Source organism: Sminthopsis crassicaudata, chromosome 5 (genome assembly GCF_048593235.1).
Source record: "Sminthopsis crassicaudata isolate SCR6 chromosome 5, ASM4859323v1, whole genome shotgun sequence".
Taxonomy (NCBI): Eukaryota; Metazoa; Chordata; class Mammalia; order Dasyuromorphia; family Dasyuridae; genus Sminthopsis; species Sminthopsis crassicaudata.
This window is the reverse complement of record NC_133621.1, coordinates 301776525-301795145: the sequence shown is the minus strand read 5'-3', so window position 1 is coordinate 301795145 and position 18621 is coordinate 301776525. Positions and strand designations below refer to the sequence as shown.

Here is an 18621-nt window from a genome sequence, read left to right as displayed (position 1 = left end):
TCTCTTTTTTCTTTCTTTCTTTTTCTTCCTTCCTTCCTCCCTCCCTCCCTTTCTCCCTCTCTCTCTTTTTTTCTTTCTTTTTTCTTCCTTCCTTCCTCCCTCCCTCTCTTTCTCCCTCTATTTTTTCTTTCTTCCTTCCTTCCTTCCTTCCTTCCTTCCTTCCTTCCTTCCTTCCTTCCTTCCTTCCTTCCTTCCTTCCTTCCTTCCTTCCTTTCTTTCTTTCTTTCTTTCTTCCTTCCTTCCTTCTTTCCTCCCTCCCCCCCTCTCTTTCTTTCTTTTTCTTTCTGCCTTTTTTTTTTTTTTTGAGGCAATCAGGGTTAAGTGACTTATCCAAGGTTACACAGCCATTGTCAAGTGCCTGAGGCTGGATTTGAATTCAGATCATCCTGATTCCAAGACCAGTACTCTACCTGCTACAGTCACACCTAGCTGCCCCTTGTTGATTGATTGTTGCAAGAGAAACACTTTCCAAATCTTAAAGTGAATAGAAATGATGATGATAATACTACTAATAATTACTAATATTATTGCTGTTGTTTGTCTAGGCTGACCCCTTCACCACACAGAAGAGGGTTCAGTCCTGCTTCTGGTCCTCATTCTGACCATAAAATCACTGATTAGCTGCATGACCTTGGACAACTAAATCTCTGCTTCTCTAATAGTCTCAGTTTCCACCTCTGTAAAATGGGTCTAATAATGCCTGTGAAGCATCCTATAAATGGGAGATAATAAGTGATCCCATATTCATAGCTACTGGAGGAAAAAACAACAACTTTGCTAGCAGAATGTTTTCCGATGCTTTCCAGCACCTCACATAGTGCCTAATGATGACTTGGGGACAGATAGGATAAGTGAATGAATGGGGATGGGGTACCAGAATCAGACTTTGAGGAATACACCCCAACCTTCCCACAGTAGCACACTGCAGTTGCTACCGTGGGAAGAAATGAGTTCAGATCTCTCCTTTGACACTTGCAGTGTGATTTTGGGCAAGTCATTTAACTTCCTTGTGCCTCAGTTTCCTCCTCTGTCAAACGCAAGGATTACACTAGCAGGCCTCTGAGGCTCCTTCCAGGCCTAGATCTCAGAGCCCAGGGGCCTGTGTATTCTGAGGTGATTCCTTCCACTAAGTGTTCCTGTGTGTGCACACTCATGCACACACCCACATATGCAAACACGTGCACGTGTCCAAACCCAGACGTCCCTGCCTCTGTGAGGATTTTAGGATTTAGAGGAGGAGAGACCTAAGAAACAGATGATCCAACTTCCTCATTTTAGAGATTTTCAGATTGGCTGAGGGACTTGTTCAGGGAAAGTCTCCTGGGCAGCAAGCATCAGAGACCAGTTTGGAAATCCAGGCATTTGGACTCCAGCTCCAGGCTCTCCCCACTGCACCACACGTGACTGAAGCCATGCTCTCGCTGCCCTCCCCTTGCCCTCCGCTGGCTTCTCACCAAGCTGTTGGCAGCTTTGCCTGCGTGGGCCTCCATCTGCTGCCAGCACTTCTTGGACTCTTGGACGATGTCCTCGTGGGTCATACCTGGGGAGGGAAAGGAAAAAAACCTGGGGATGATTTAATGGGCTTAAGGAGTCTAGGGGCCTCCTCCCTGCCCTCCCATCAGGCTCTTCTTCCTCATCCGTTAACTGGGGAGAGGGGGGACTCAGATTGACAATAACTCCTATTTCTATATTGCTTTAAGGCTCAACAAGTTCTCTCAAGAATCCTGTAACGTAGGTGTGTATGCTTGGTACACAACTGGTGCTTAATCAGTTTGTTGATTGACAGAAAAAGTATTATTGCCTCAGGCAATCCAGCAAAAAGACTTCTGGATTTACAACCCTAACTTTGGCACTGATTAGCTGTGTAGAAGGCCACTAATCTTGTGGGACCTCAGTCTCCTCATTTGTAAAAGGGTCTATTTCAAGTTCTTTATTCATTCAACCAGCATTTATTAAGCTCCTGCTATATGCTAGGCTCTGTGCCAAGTAATGGGGTAAAGACAAAAATCGGACAGCCCTGACCTCACAGAGCTTACGTTCTTTAACAATAATAACTTTTAGGCCTTATGAATCACTTTACAAGTGGTATCTCATTTGATCCTCACAATAACCCTGAGAGGAAGCGTTATTAAGTATTATTATTATTATTATCGTTGTCATTATTTTTATTTTACAGATGGGAAAACTGAGGCAGACAGCATTTAAATGATTTACCCAGGATCAAGTAGTGAAATGTCTAGTTCTTCATTCAACCAGCATTAATTAAGCTCCTGCTGTGTGCCAGGCTCTGTGCAAAGTAATGGGGTAAAGACAAAAGTCAAACAGCCCTGACCTCACAGAGCTTATGTTTTATTAATAATAATAACTTTTAGGTCTTGCAAAGTGCTTTACAAATGATATCTCATTTGATCCTCACAACAACTCTGGGAGAAAATGTTATTAAGTATTATTATTATCATTATTTTTATTTTACAGATGGGGAAACTGAGGCAGACAGCATTTAAATGATTTGCTCAGGGTCAAGTAGCAAAGTGTCTGAAGTGCCTGAAGCTGGAATTTGGATGGGTCTCCAGATTTCAGAGCCAGCACTACCTACTGTACCATCTGGCTCTAAAAACAAGCATTAGTCAACATTTATCAATCAGTTATTAAGCTCTGCTGTCTTCCTGGAACTCTCCAGGGTGCTGAGTATACACAGATGAAAAACGGACAGTTTCTGCCCTCAGGAAGCTTACATTCTAAGAGGGGGAGGGCTGTCCGTGGATAGGCAGCTAGAACATATACAAAAAGTAAATATAAAGGCATTTGGGGGGATGGAGTAGGCACTAGCTAATGGGGAGTAGGGCTGCACCCTGTTCTGGGACTTCCTGGAGGCATCTGATGTAGATACTGGAGGTTAATGACTCATCTCACGCTGACACAGTTACTAAGAATCGGAAGTGAGATCTGAACCCGGATTTTGCTGATTCTAAGTCTAGCTCCTGATCTCCTTAGAGAGCTTAAAGACATAAGAACCATACCCAAATCTAGAAGGAACCTTAGAGGTCACCTAGTCCGACCCCTCTCATTTTACAGATTGGGAAACTGAGGCACTCCAAAGTCCCATAACCACCAGCCCTAATGCCTATGACATATGGAGGTCTCTTTAAGCCTTTGTCAGTGGGGATCAAATTGTAAAATGTCCCCTTCAGCATGGACCTAGTACCGACCCTTGTGTTAGTTAAGTGAGATCCCATCTAAGCAGAAAGATGTCTGACAGAGAGGTAGGTTACTAGGGGATGAACTTTTAGGCCCTTGAATTTGGGAAATCTGGAGGCTCCCTTTGGCAGCTCCATCATTCTGGGTTTCACACACAGAAGGCACTTAAGAAATGATTACTAAGTTGAACGAATAATATCTCCCCATAATTTCCACTCATGACAGTGGTTTGGAAGTGACACAACTCTATAAAAACAAAATAAGGTATATATTTTTTAGATTGTAAACTCCTTGAGAGCAGGAATTCTATTATTATCATTCTCTTATTGGGGTTTAACCAGAGGGGTTTTAAACCTGACTCTGATACTCTGGGGCAATGGATAGAGTACCAGGCCTGGAGTCAGGAGGCCTGAATTCAAATCGAGCCCCAGCACTTGACAACTGGGTGACTCTGGGCAAGTCTCTTAATCTTTTTTGCTTCAGTTTCCTCACCTGTAAGCTAGGGAACAAAATGACAAACTGTTCTACTATCTTTACCAAGAAAATCTCACACAGGATCATGGGGAGTCATACGTGACTGAAGAAATGACTAAACAACTGATACTTAGTAGTTGTGGAACTCCTGGGCAAATGGTGTTTTCTCTCTCAGACTCAGTTTCTTGATCTGTAAACTGGGAATAATTGTTCCAATAATCTAGACCTCATGGGGATGCTGAAAGGAAAACACTTTCCAAACTTTAAGGTACTCCCGAAATGAGAGTTATGATCTCTCTCTTGAGGAGTTTTGACATAGAAGGTCCTTTGGTTAATGGATGGATGGGAAGGGGTGCCAGTTGTGGACTAGTCTTACCTGGTCATCTAGTAAGAGAGAAACCGCCCAGTGTAGAAAAAGAGAAGCAGCCCCAAAAGAGTCCCTTCTACCTCCTACCTTGCCCCTTTTCCTTTCACATCCTCACCTGAGTATTGCTGCAGCAGCCAGACCTTGAGTTCGATGAAACTGTGGGCAAAGTGACAGCTATCCTCCCGTAGACAGCCATAGCGTACTTCGTGGCGGCACACGTCAAACTGGAAGTGCTCTTGGAACTGGCGGATCTTGGAGTATTTCAGGGCCGTGGAGCGCACGATGTGGACCAGACACCTGGCAGGAGGGGACAGGCAAGTGAGCTTGGCCCTTTTGGGGTTTAAGGCTCAGACATTTCCCCCTGTAATGAATTTTTTTTTTTTTTTTTTTGAGGCTGGGGTTAAGTGACTTGCCCAGGGTCACACAGCTAGGAAGTATTAAGTGTCTGAGACCAGATTTGAACTCGGGTCCTCCTGAATTCAGGGCTGGTGCTCTATCTACTGCGCCACCTAGCTGCCTCTGTAATGAATTTTAAAAGTGAAATGATGACTCTACTCTGTCTGATGGCCACATTGGGCACCTGGGACCCCCCACCTCTCTGCTAAGACAAGGAAACTTTGTTTTCTTCTTCCATAGCACCCAAATTGCTCATAGCATTTAAGATCGAATTCAGCTGCTTTTTAATGTTATTTTCAGTCACAATTCTAGCCACTATCCACACTGCTTTTGTAGTCCTACTTAACCAGGATTCTGTATCAGACAGTATAAAATCACAGCTTTAAGGCTGGAAGGGAACTTAGAACTCATGGTGGCCAATGGCGAAGCAGATCCCTATCGCTGCATATAGATTTAGAAAACCACAAATTGACATTATCTATGTTGTATTTTTATTGTTTTCTTGCTTCTCTCATAGGACCAAGATTACTCACGGCATTTAAGATCGAATTCAACTTTTTAATATTATTTTCAGTCATGATTCTAGCCATTGTCTACACTGCTTTTGTAGTCCTATTTAACCAAGATTCTGTATCAGATCATATAAGGAATAGAATCACAGATTTAAGGGTGGAAGGGAACGTAGAACTCATGTTGCCCAATGGCGAAGCAGATCCCTATCACTGCATATAGATTTAGGAAACCGCAAATTGACATTATCTATGCTGTATTTTTATTGTTTTCTTACTTCTCCCATAGGACCAAGATTGCTCAAAACATTTAAGATTGAATTCAGAACTCATGTTGCCCAATGGTGAAAGGATCCCTATCGCTGCATATTGATTTAGGAAACCACAAATTAATATTATCTATCTTGATATTTTTATTAATTTGATTTAACATTTCCTAATTATATTTTAATCTAATTTGAAGCACTTGAGAGTTGCGTCCGCCACATGCAGACTGTGGGTAGTACCTCTGCTTTGGAGCAATGCCCCATTTCACAGATGAGGAGACTGAGATCCAGAGAGGTAAAGCAGAAGCTTGCTGAAGGTCATTCACAAAAAAGTAAAACTAGAATTTATATTGTCCCCAGTTCTTCCCAAGTTCCCTGCATTCTTCGTATTTGTCATTTCTTAGGGAAATCGTCACCTCAGTGACAGCCAACGTAAGAGAAGGTCAAGAATTGGCAGACCTGGAGCTCGAGGGTCACCGAGTGTAACTGGAAGAGACGCCGGAGCTCACCCATTTGACAGAGGAGGAAACTGAGGCTCAGATAATTGTTTTCCCTTAGCTCACACAGGTAGCATGTAACAGAATGGATTTGCTAAAAACCAGTTTTCTTCAATACCACACTGCCTCCTACTGGAGAGATCTGGTATCACACCCACTTCTGAAACCAGCAGCATAAGACTGGCAGGTCACCTATTTATTACCTTTAACCTCGGTTTCTTCATCTCATAAATGGGGACAATCAGACTATTTCACAAGATCGAAGGAGATAATCCTGGGGGTTTTCAAACTCTTCATGCAGTTTTATTAAAGCCTAAAGGGCAGATGTGACTGGCCCAACCCCAGTGAGGATTATTAAAGCGTTAAACCATGGTAAGACTGCAAATCTTGCTATCGGGATGTCAAATATTATTATTAGTGATATTGTTGTTGTAGGGCAGCTGCAGTGCCAGGTGGGACCCAGGAAGGTCCATCTTCCGGAGTTGAAATCCAGCCCCACGTACCACGGGTGCCTCAGTTTCCTCATCTGTAAAATGAGCCGAAGAAGGAAATGGCAAACCGCTCCAGGGTCTCTGCCAGGGGTCATGAAGAGTCGGATGTGACCGAACAACAACTGTAGCCCATCGTTACTGTTGTTATTATTGACAATGACATTATTAGGCACGGAGAAAAAAGGGCTGGACATGGAGTCTGAGTTCACACTCACAGGCAACATAACCCTGACCATTAGCCTCAGTTTTACCATCTGTATAATAGGGATAAGAGGACCACCTATTCCCAGGGCTGCTGGTCCTAAGAAACAGCCAGCCTGAGAGTCCCAGCGTGTGGATGAGGAGCCAGGAGGAGAACCAAGAAGAGGGTTAGCCTGGTCCCCAGGCCACTCACTTGTTGTCATGGAAACTATGCTTGGCAGCCAGGTTGGAGCAGACAGGGGGAGAGTCCTTGGTCCCCTTGCTAATGATCCGGGGTTTGCTGTCGAAACAGATCTGTTCAACAAAGGAGCAGAAAACAGAGAGATTAGGACCCAGTGTCCTCTGAACCCCATGGGGGGTGTAGGGAGAAGGGTTTGAGGACCAAGAAAGGACCGCGTGGCTGCTTCCCGGCCAGTCGGCAGCATGGGCACCATCCGAGTCCTCGGTTTACCCCAGAATCTCAGATCTGGAAGGAGCCTCGGAGGTCACCCGTGCCACAGGGATCCCTTAATCGTGTCCCTGGGAGGGCCATCCAGCTGTGCTCAAAGGCCTGGCAACAGGAGACTCCCCGCAGCCTCCTCAGGCCGGGGTCTCGCTCAGTTAGAATGTTTCTCTGTCACTGAGTCAAAATTGACCCCGGCGTGCTGCCCCAAACCGTTCCCAGCTCAGTCCGGGCCCAGCAGAGCAAAGCCCTCCCAGCGCTGGTGCCCCTCCGGGTGCCTCCCCTCCCCCTGAGGCTTTCCTGCTCCTGCCTCAACAGCCCCAGCTCCTTCACTTCCCATGCTGTGGCCTGGGATCCCGAGAAGGATGGAAGGGTCCCGAGATCCTCCTTCATCTGCTCAGAACTAAGCCCAGATGCAGATCCAGACAGGGCAGCGCCCTTCTTGTTTGTGGTGGCCGGGGAAACTTGGAATCAGGAAACCCAGGTTCGAATCCTACCTCGGTCGCTAGTTGTGTGACTCTGGGTGAGTTCCTTAACATTTAACCATGAATTTAACCATGAATGGGCAGCTCGGTGGGGCAGTGGATAGAGTGCCAGCCTTGAATTCAGGAGGACCCGAGTTCAAATGTGGTCTCAGACACTTAACACTTCCTGGCTGTGGGACCCTGGGCAAGTCACTTAACCCCAGCCTCAGAAAAAATGTGGATAATACAGCACCTTCCTCCTAGGGTTGTTGTGAGGATGAAATGAGATGATATTTGTGGAGCATTTAGTGCCTGGCACACAGTAGGTGCTCTATAAATGTTAGTTATTATGATTATTATTAACTTTCCTCCTCTCTAAATTAAAGAGTTTGGACTCCATGGCCAGTGAGGCGCCTTCCATCTATAAATCTATCATCCTAGGTCGACACACTAGGCTTCTATTAAAAGAGACTCAGATTACCTTTACTTTCTTCTGCCGTAATTTTCTTTTCTTTTTCCAATACGTACATATCCTAATTTATTCTTCCCCACTTCCACTTTCAGATTTGGAGAAAGGAAAGGAAAATCCTGGACCTTGAATTCTGGTAATTCTCAAACCTCTGCTACTAGTTAACTTTTCCCAAGATTTTGTTTCTTTGTTTGTTCCTTTGTTTGTTTGTTTTCACCCCAAGGGACTAGGGAATGCAAACTACTTTGTTTTGAGGATTTCATCGTCAGTGACCTCCCCAGCTTGATTTGATTTAGATCTTGAGGGCAGAAGCCATATCTGCTACTTTCTCTTTCCTCTTCCCCAAGCCCTCCCCTGTGCAGGGATCAACAATAAATACTCACAGGGGTTCTCAACTACGGCCCGTGGACCAGATGCTGAGGACATTTATGGGCCCGCTGGGTTATGGCAATGGGCCGAGGGGCAGAGACAGAGTGAGTTTCTGTTTTTACTCTAGTCCGGCCTCCCACAGTCTGAGGGACAGTGAAGGCCCCCTATTTAAAAAGTTTGAGGACCACTGCACCCTGGGCGATGGCGCTTCCTTTGTGGAGTGGAGTGAGACCAGGAGATCAGGGATGAAGCCCTAACTCTGGTGCTGACTCCCATTTCCCTGGGCCTCAGTTTCCTCCTACAGAGAATAACAGGGTTGACTCAATGATTACTGCAATCCCTTCAAAATCCCTTCAAAATCTGCAACTTTCAGCATGGAAAAAGTCCTGGGTGCTAGGCCCAGGCTCCCTCTAACTTGCTGTGTATCCCGGGGCAGAAGATAGGACCTCTCTGGGCCAGAATTTTCCCATTTAATAAGACATAGGGGTTAGATCAGAAGCTCCCTGATTCTGACATTGCGTGTTCTAAGGGCCCCCTCCCTGCACCCCCACCCCAAGCTCGGATATTAGGGAATCTTAGTTTTATCACTTCTGCCATTCCATGTTGTTTGGTGTTTCTATTTGTGCTATTCTGGATTCAGAGGAAATTCTCCATCTAATCCAATGCTGATATTCCACGTTCTGTGTTCTAAGGTTCTGTGCAGCTCTGACATCCTGCGTTTAATTCCTCTTCCAACTCTGCCATTCTAGATTCTAAGGCCCATCTATCTCTGATCTTTACCGTTCTAAGATTCCTCCCAGAGCTGAAATCCCCCCTCCCAGCTTTGAGATTCTTTCCTGTCTTCTAAGCTCTGAGAGTCTCCGTTCTCTGATCCAAGGACCCTCCTCTCACGGACATGCTCTCTTTTACATTTTGGTTCCTTTCTTTTTTTTTTTTTCCTTGTTTTCTTTTTCTGAGGCTGGGGTTAAGTGACTTGCCCAGGGTCACACAGCTAGGATGTGTTAAGTGTCTGAGACCAAATTTGAACTCGGGTCCTCCTGAATTCAGGGCTGGTGCTCTATCCACTGCGCCACCTAGCTGCCCCTTGGTTCCTTTCTTAACTGCCACTTCAGAATTCTAGACTGTGAATAAACAATGCTCATTCTAGCCATGTGCGGATGAGAGGGACATTTCCCCTCCAGGACAACAACTGCATCTCCATAACCTCCCAGCTGGAAGGCTGAAGGGCAGCCTATGAGCCTTTCCCTTCCCAGAGAGGCTGGAAGGCTGAAGGGCATCCTATGAGCCTTTCCCTTCCCAGAGAGGCTGGAAGGCTGAAGGGCATCCTATGAGCCTTTCCCTTCCCAGAGAGGCTGGAAGGCTGAAGGGCATCCTATGAGCCTTTCCCTTCCCAGAGAGGCTGGAAGGCTGAAGGGCATCCTATGAGCCTTTCCCTTCCCAGAGAGGCTGGAAGGCTGAAGGGCATCCTGTGAGCCTTTCCCCTCCTAGAGAGGCTGGAAGGCTGAAGGGCATCCTATAAGCCTTTCCCTTCCCAGAGAGGCTGGAAGGCTGAAGGGCATCCTATGAGCCTTTCCCTTCCCAGAGAGGCTGGAAGGCTGAAGGGCATCCTATAAGCCTTTCCCTTCCCAGAGAGGCTGGAAGGCTGAAGGGCATCCTATGAGCCTTTCCCTTCCCAGAGAGGCTGGAAGGCTGAAGGGCATCCTATAAGCCTTTCCCTTCCCAGAGAGGCTGGAAGGCTGAAGGGCATCCTATGAGCCTTTCCCTTCCCAGAGAGGCTGGAAGGCTGAAGGGCATCCTATAAGCCTTTCCCTTCCCAGAGAGGCTGGAAGGCTGAAGGGCATCCTATGAGCCTTTCCCTTCCCAGAGAGGCTGGAAGGCTGAAGGGCATCCTATGAGCCTTTCCCTTCCCAGAGAGGCTGGAAGGCTGAAGGGCATCCTGTGAGCCTTTCCCCTCCTAGAGAGGCTGGAAGGCTGAAGGGCATCCTATAAGCCTTTCCCTTCCCAGAGAGGCTGGAAGGCTGAAGGGCATCCTATGAGCCTTTCCCTTCCCAGAGAGGCTGGAAGGCTGAAGGGCAGCCTATGAGCCTTTCTCTTCCCAGAGAGGCTGGAAGGCTAAAGGGCAGCCTATGAGCCTTTCCCTTCCCAGAGAGGCTGGAAGGCTGAAGGGCAGCCTATGAGCCTTTCCCTTCCCAGAGAGGCTGGAAAGCTGGACCAAAGGGAGGCTGAGTAGTACAGGGGGTCCTACCTCACAGAGGAAGGTGAAGATTCCCTGGTGTTCTTTGAGAAGCTTGGCAATGGTAAGGCTGCCCCGCTTAACTCCCCCGAGGGGGTCGAAGAGGAGGTCTCTGTTGAGGGTCCCCTTCCTCTCCTCAGTCCACACGTCGATCTCCTCCTGATGGTAGGCGAAGGTGCAGTTATCCCCGTACTTACAGTCCTGCTTGTTAAGCATGTCTGCGGAGAGGCAACAGGGACACACACGTTCCGCCACGGGAAGCCGTGGCCCAGTCACCCACTGGCCCTCGATGCCATGGCCCAGTCTGTCACCCCCTGCTCCTGAATCCTGAGGGAGGCTCCTGCCATTGGGGAGCTCTCACCCAGCTCACGCCTCCTCTGCGACCTTACTGAAATGAGGGGATCAGACAGGAAGACCTCGAGAGGCCCTTTGGGCTTCTGTCCTGCTCAAGTGAATTTTTAAAAAAGTTGAATGTTTTAATTCTAATTTAAGAACTTAGCATGGAGCCTGGCACAGAGTGGGCACGTGTTTATCGGACTGTTGGATTGTAAACACCAGAGAGAAGTAGAGAGGGAGAGGAGGAGAGAGAAATAGAGAAGGAGAGGGGAGAGATAAGGAGGGAGAAGCAGGAAAGTGGGAGAGAGAGGAAGGGAGGGGAAGAGAGAGAAGGAGAAAGTGGAGAAAGAAGGGAGAGACAGAGACAGAGTGAGAGAAGAGAGAGGGAGAGCGAGAAAGGGAGAGGTGGAAGAGAGAGAGGAAGGGAGGGGAAGAGAGAGAAGGAGAAAGTGGAGAAAGAAGGGAGAGACAGAGACAGAGTGAGAGAAGAGAGAGGGAGAGTGAGAAAGGGAGAGGTGGAAGAGAGAGAGGAAGGAGAAGGGAGAGAGAGAGAACAGAACCCAAAAGGAAGATTCTATTTGGAGCCACAAATCCCAGGATATATCACCTGCTTTTTTCATCTTTCCTTTATCTGAGTCTCAGTTTCCTCATTTGTAAAATGAGGCATTTCCATTGGGTGACCTGGGGTTCCTTCTAGCTCTAGCAGGGTCATTCCATGGCCCTAATATGGAAAAGGGAACAATAATGATCACGCCTCCTCTCTTTTAGGGTAATTGTGAGGAAAGTGCCTCACAAAACATAAGCCCTCATGGAAAGAAGGATGATTGTAAAGTTTCCTTACTGAGATGGGGGAGGCAATTAATGAATACTTGGGGACCTAATAGGTCAAGGTGGGGCCTGAACTCCCATGAGTTCCATTTTGTTAAAATCTCTCTCTGCTAAAATGCACAGACGTCTCAGAGGCCAGCTAGTTCAGCTCACCCATTTTAAAGATGAGGAAACTGAGACCAGGAAGGAGAGGTGACTTTCTAAGACCTTACAGAGAGTTAGCTCAAGACACAGGGTAGGAACTCCTTGCCGGTGTAGAAGTGGCCCCAGGGTCACAGACAAGCAGAACAAGAGCTCGGGTGGGCTCCAGGGAATCCGGGAAATCCGGGCCAGATATGGACTCTCAAGCCCTCTCCCCTCTCACCCTCAGTCCCTGCAACTTGCCTTCTCATCTCCTCATTCAACTGAAACTCCTCTCTGTAGTTACTGAGGATTTTCTAATGACCAAATCCGAAGGCTGTGGGCCAAGCCTCTAGCTCTTGGACCTTTCCTTTGACAATCTTGTTCTCCTCCCCCCCATCTCCTTCTCTTCTTCCTCCTCTTTGTCCCACTCCTCTTCCCCCTTCTTCCTCCTCCTCCTATTTCTCCTCTTTCTCCTGTTCCTGTTCCTTTTCCCCTTCCTCTTCTTCCCCCTTCCCCTTCCTCTTTCTCCTCCTCTCCTTCCTCCTCCTACTTCTCCTTCTCCTCTTCTTCCTTCTCTTTCTCCTGTTCCTTTTCTCCTTCCCCTTCTTCCTCCTCTTCTCCCTCCTTCTCTTCCTCCTTCCTCTTCTTCCTCCCTTCCTCCTTCCTCTTTTCCTCCTCTTCTCCTTCCTCTCTTCCTCCTTTCTCTTCTTCCCCCTTCCCCCCTTTCCTCTCCTCCCTCTTCTCCCCCACTCCTCCTCTTCTCCCTTTTTTTTCTCCTCCTCCTCCTCTTCCTGCTGTTCCTGAACACTCCTCCAGGGCCATCTCCAGGTGTCCTGATCTATATCTGGCCATTGGATCCAGATGGCTCTGGAGGAGAAAGGAAGGCTGGTGACTTTGCACATCCCTGCCTCACTCAAATCCAATTCATCTTCCTTATGTCATGGTCTTCTTAGAGAATGAAGGGCAAGCAACAAACACACTTTCCTGAAAAAATAAGGGGCTACTAGATCACCAATAGCACAAATACTCTCATGTAGGAATTGGTGACATTTTTGGATAGGAAGGCCTCCTTACTCAAAAAGCTGGGAAACCAGCAGGTCTGATGGTCTCTAAGACTCCTGGGTGTCCTCTTCAACACATCCTCCACATAGTTAAAGTGCAGATCTGACCAGGTCACTCCCTTACTCAAAAGCCTCTAGTAGCTCCCTATTGTTTCTGATCTCAAATTTGAAGTCTTCTCATTGCTCTAGAATGCTGGGTTCCAGCAAGCAATTTTGCTCTATTCCTTACAAATCAGCCCTGGACCTTTATATTCTCTGACCCCTGAGATTAGAATGTGTATCCTCCTCATCTCTTTCTCTGGGAATCCCTGGTTTTCTTCCAAGTTCAGCTTTCCTGATCCCCAACAGCCAGGGCCTCCCCCCAAATAATCTTGGGCACGTGCAGTTCCTAAGTTTTACATTGACTTCTATGGGCACCAGTAGATTATAAGCTCTTGAGGGCACAAACGGTTTCTTTTGGTGTTTTGTATCTTCAGCGTCTGTCTGGCACATATTACGAATTTAATCAATGCTGGGTGACAATTGATCACTTCATTGATTCTTCCAACTTTAACGTTTTGGGATTTAAGCTCCCTCCCAGCTCTAACATTCCATGTTCTAAGATTCCTCTCAGCGTGACTTTCTATGTCCTAAACTATTTCCAAGTCTCATGTTTCTTATTCTAAAGCTCCTCCAATTGTGACTTTCCCTCCTAGCTTTAATGTTCATGTTCTAAGGCCTCTCCAGCCCTGACATCCCTTGTTCTAAGCTCCCTCCTAGCTCTGACATCTCCTGTTCTAAGCTCCCTCCCAGCTCTGACATCTCCTGTTCTAAGCTCCCTCCCAGCTCTGACATCTCCTGTTCTAAGCTCCCTCCTAGCTCTGACATCCCCTGTTTTAAGCTCCCTCCCAGCTCTGACATCCCCTGTTCTAAGCCCCCTCCTAGCTCTGACATCTCCTGTTCTAAGCTCCCTCCCAGCCCTGACATCCCCTGTTCTAAGCTCCCTCCTAGCTCTGACATCTCCTGTTCTAAGCTCCCTCCCAGCTCTGACATCTCCTGTTCTAAGCTCCCTCCCAACTCTGACATCTCCTGTTCTAAGCTCCCTCCTAGCTCTGACATCCCCTGTTTTAAGCTCCCTCCCAGCTCTGACATCCCCTGTTCTAAGCCCCCTCCCAGCTCTGACACTCCCTGTTCTAAGACCCTCCCAGCTCCAACAATCTCTGTTCCAAAGTCCCTGGAGCTCCTAGAACTTATATTCTATCCACCTATGACCAGGGCTGGGAGGGCTCTTCCACCCAGAGTGAGAGTGCTCGGTGCGCCTGGATCACTGTGCTCCTCCCTCCCCCTTCCTCTCTGCTGGCCCCCAGCTCACCTTTGCACAGATAGTAGGAGCCGATGAAGCTGGTTTTGGTGGGCCGAGGCCGGATCCGCTTCCACGTCTTGTCCTCAGAGTTCCGGATCCTCCCCAGCAGAATGTCCCGTTTACATTTGTGCTCTAGGTCCTCCCGGTAGGTGTAGTCACCAGCTTTGGGACCTGTGGGGAAGGCAAGAAGGGATCTATGAGTCTGGGCCTGTGGGCAGGTGTGTGAGCCCAAGAGCAGCAGAGGCAAACGGGAGGACAAGAAGCAAACAGGTCTGAAAGAGGTCAGAGGGTCCTAAGGATGTATTTCTTGTCTAGTATTCAAATGGCTATTGAACTGCCTCTTCCTCCATGAAGTCTTCCAGATTGTTTTCAAATCAGAAACTCTGGCTCCCCAAAAGCTCTTTGCTCACATACCATGTATTGTATTAGTCTGAATTTCCCCAGGATCAGTCGAATAAACTGTTGGTTTGGGGAGCACACAAAAAGTGATATAGATTGATTTCAAGAGATTTAATTAGGGGCGAGGGGGACTAGGAAGTTGGAGAAATAAACACCAATAACTGCATTTAGGGGAATGAAAATAAGGCAAAGGAGAAACACTGACAAAATCCTCTGAGGAAGAGGAAGAGGGAGGGTCAAAGCAGGCTTCCTGGAAAAGGCAGCCCCTCAGCGGGTCCTGAAAAGCAGGGAGAAGTGACTCCACTGCAGTCCTGCGGGGAGCACAAGTCAGAGTTTGGACTAAAAACAGGGAAGTGAGAGGTCAGTTTGGCCCAAGTACAGAGGAGGTGAAACGTTTGGCTGAAAGACGAGTTTCATGACCAGCAGGATGACTTCAGAAAGGCCTGGAGAGATCTATGTGAACTGATGCTGAGTAAAGGGAGCAGAACCAGGAGATTATTGTACAGGGCAACAAGAAGATTATATGATGATCAATTCTGATGGACGTGGCTCTCTTCAACAATGAAAGGATTCAGGCCAGTTCCAATGATCTCATGATGAACAGAGCCAGCTACACTCAGAGAGAGGACTGTGGGAACTGAAAGTGGATCATAACACAGCATTTTCACTTTTTTAGTTGTTGTTCATTTGCATTTTGTTTTTTACTCATTTTCTTTCTTTTTTGATCTGATCTTGCGCAGCAAGATAACTGTACAAATATGTTTACATATATTGGAACAAACATATATTTTAACATGTAAAGAAAAAAAAGGACAAGTTCCATATTGATTGTGCTAGAACTTGAGGCGGATGCTCATTAGGAATTAGGAATTCAATTAGGAATTTTGAAAGATGTTACAAGCTTTCTGCTGGAGACTCGATCAGAGGAACGCTTTAAAAAGGTGCCCTGGAAAGTGAGTGGAATGGAGGCCCATAGGACAAACGGTGTGGATGTCTGCTGGCTGCTCTGTGGGCGCGTGTATGTATTTATCACATGACAGGCTTGCCAAGCCTATGGACTACTGCACATTTCTAGAAGCTAGAAAGAACTCAGAAAATATACTGGAGATTACAAAGGCTTGAGCAAGAAACAGGAGACCTTCGAAGTATGGGGGAATGTTTCCATCCCGGTTGCCAATGGAAGGCCCGGCCTTCAGAAGAGAAAGAAGGATTTAAGAAGGTGATATGGAAGAATGCGATATGGATTTCTGAACTAGAGTTTTTGAGGGTGAAATAGAAGGCTCTCAGCTAGCATGGAGTATACCCAAGATGGACCAATGAAAGCCCGAGTTAAAATGAGAAGGGAAATGATAAATTAGGAAAAAATCTTTCCACAAGTTTCTCCGATAAAGGTCTCATTTCCAAGATATCTAAGGAACAGATACAATTTTTTAGAATAAGAGCCATTCCCATAAATGGTCAAAGGCATAAGAAATCCAAGCTATCAATAACCATGTAAAACCGTTAACAATTAGAGAAATGGAAATCAAAGAAATTCTGAGATCCCACCTCACACCCATCAAAGATTAAAAAAAAAAAAAAAAAAAAAAAAGGAAAATGACAAATGTTGGATGGGCTCTAGGGAAACAGGCACATCAATTCTGTATTGTCATTCTGCAAAATGATTTGGACCTGTGTCACAAGATATTAAATTGTGCACATCCTTTGACCCTGTGATCCTACCAGTAAACCAATACCCCAATATCAAAGCAAGAGGAAAGGGACCCATTTTGTGCAAAAATATTTGTAATAATTCTTTTGTTATAGCAAAGAATTGGAAACCGAGAGGATGTCCATCAAGAGGGGAATGACGAGGGGCAGCTAGGTGGCACAGTGGATAGAGCACCAGCCCTGAATTCAGGAGGACCCGAGTTCAAATCTGGTCTCAGACACTTAACACTTCCTAGCTGTGTGACCCTGGGCAAGTCACTTAACCCCAGCCTCAGAAAAAAAAAAAAAAGGAAGAGGGGAATGACGGAACAAGTTATAGTCTAGGAATATGATGGAATGCTATTGTACTATAAGAAAAGATAAAGGGAATGGTTTCGGAAAAACTTAGGAAGACTTTTTTGAATTGATTAATAGTAAAGTCAACAGGAAAACAATGTCTACAATAACAATATTATAAGGATGAGCAACTTCAAAAGACTTAATTGATTGATACAATGACCAGCCATGATACTGGAGGACTCATGGTGAAGCCTGTTGCTCACCTCCTGCCAGAAAAGTAAAGACTGAGAAAGACAATTTTAGACACAGACAATGCAGGAATCTGTTTTGCTTGTGTATATTGGTAACAAGGTTTTGTTTTTGCCGCCCTCCTCTCCCCCAATTGTGGATAGGGTTAGAAAGAGAAGGAACAAATCTGAAAATTAATTTTTAAGAGTTCAAAATAATCTGCTGAGACACTTCTCAGTCAAAGGAGAGAGAAGTTAAAAGTCAAAAAGCAGCAGAAGAATAAAGTATTGAGGATAGGAATAAAGTTCCAGTTCAATAGAATGATGATTTTAAGAGAGGGAGCTGTCCAGTATCGTACAGGTAATCTTATAATGAGTTCTCTGTCATTACTGAGGCTAGATAAGCATTTGGCATCATTCTGTAGAAACATAAAATGCATCCCTTGGGAGGGGATTGAATTAAGTCATCACTAATGTCTTTTCCATTTCTGAGATTCTTTGGTTCTGAAATGCTAAGATTCTAAAAGTCCAGAATACCCACGATTCTAGGATTCAAAGTCTTATTTTTAAGACCATGATTAGGAAAGTTATTGTACTGTAAGAAAAGATAAAGGGAAGGGGTTCAGAAGAACCTAGGAAGACCTAGCTCTCTGATTATGAAATTTTTTAGATTCCCTAAGACTATGGTTCTCTATGATTCCAAGATTCTCTGATTTTCCAAGTTGGTTTTTCAAGATTTTGAAGCTCCTTTAAGCCTGTGAGTACAAGATTCCATGAATCTCGGTGTCTCGAGTGATAGGAGGGGAGACCGGAGGCAGGTTAGGTATCACATTACCTGTTTTGGGATAGCAGAGGTGGCAGGCCTGCTTGAAGAGATGGGTAGAAGCCAGGGGGTTCTTGACGAGCAGGGCGGTATTGGGCAAGGCGGACTCTTGCTGGGGCAGCATGTCGGGCACCTTGGGCAGAGGGGAGTGACTTGTGCTACTGAGGCTGGCTGGCTAGATACAGGATAGAAAAGAAGGTGAGTGAATCCCCTTTGCCAGACTCTGCCAGCCCAACTACAGACCCAGAGTCTCTGGCTCCTTCCTTCCCTCCCAGCTTAGATCCATTCTCTGAAAATGAAATCCAACTAATGAAAAAAACTCAAGAATATTAGAGCTAAGCAGCCCACTAACTCCCCTCATGGAGCCCCCAGAAAGGGGAGATATTTGCACCCAGTTGTGTTTGAAAGGTGGTATGGTATAGTAAACAGAGAGCTGGCTTTGGAGTCAGGAAGAACTGGGTCAACGATGAATTATATAGATCCCAACATAACATTCTCACTGTTCAATTGCATTTCATTTTCTTACTCATTTTCTTTCCTTTTTTGATCTGATTTTTCTTGTGCAGCAAGATAATTGTATAAATATGTTGACATATATTGGATTTAACATATATTTTAACATGTATAACCTATGTTGGATTGCTTGTCATCTAGGGGAGGGGATGGGGGGAAGGAGGGGAAAATTGGAACATAAGGCTATGCAAGGGTCAATGTTGAAAAATCATTCATCCATAAGTTTTGAAAATAAAAAAGCTTTAATTAAAAAATGAATTATATAGAGAGAGCCAAGTTGCCTTGGTTTTAAATTCAGTTTTAAATCCAAGGATTATTTTAAGGGGGTGGCCTTTTTTGGGATGGCCTACATTCAGACTAATAGGGTAAATTGAAATAAATGACTGATTGGTGAAGGGAGTTACCTCATCTGGGATTTCTCTATATCAGGGAAATTCCAGGCAATTCTATCCCTTTCCCTAAATTTGATTGAGGACTTGAATCTAGTCTCTGTGACTCCCTGGTCCCATGCTCTTCTTCCTAAGTCCTGGACAGCACCTTTCTTTAAGGCTCTCTAGGGAAACCTGCTCCAGGATAATCTTGGACCAGTCATTTTAGTTGCTTA

At 45.9% G+C, this 18621-nt stretch overlaps 1 protein-coding gene across 1 annotated transcript in view; it reads right to left on the bottom strand.

Moving 5' to 3' along the window:
- ZC3H7B (zinc finger CCCH-type containing 7B) overlaps positions 1–18621 on the bottom strand; it is an 82583-nt gene that overhangs the window by 17404 nt on the left and 46558 nt on the right. Inside the window, exons 12-17 of the mRNA XM_074271815.1 lie at positions 17517–17679; positions 14076–14237; positions 10389–10594; positions 6593–6693; positions 4155–4336; positions 1445–1540 (exon numbers count right to left, since the gene is read on the bottom strand). Of these exons, the coding sequence (XP_074127916.1) occupies positions 1445–1540; positions 4155–4336; positions 6593–6693; positions 10389–10594; positions 14076–14237; positions 17517–17679 (910 nt within the window). The remainder of the gene's footprint in view (positions 1–1444; positions 1541–4154; positions 4337–6592; positions 6694–10388; positions 10595–14075; positions 14238–17516; positions 17680–18621) is intronic.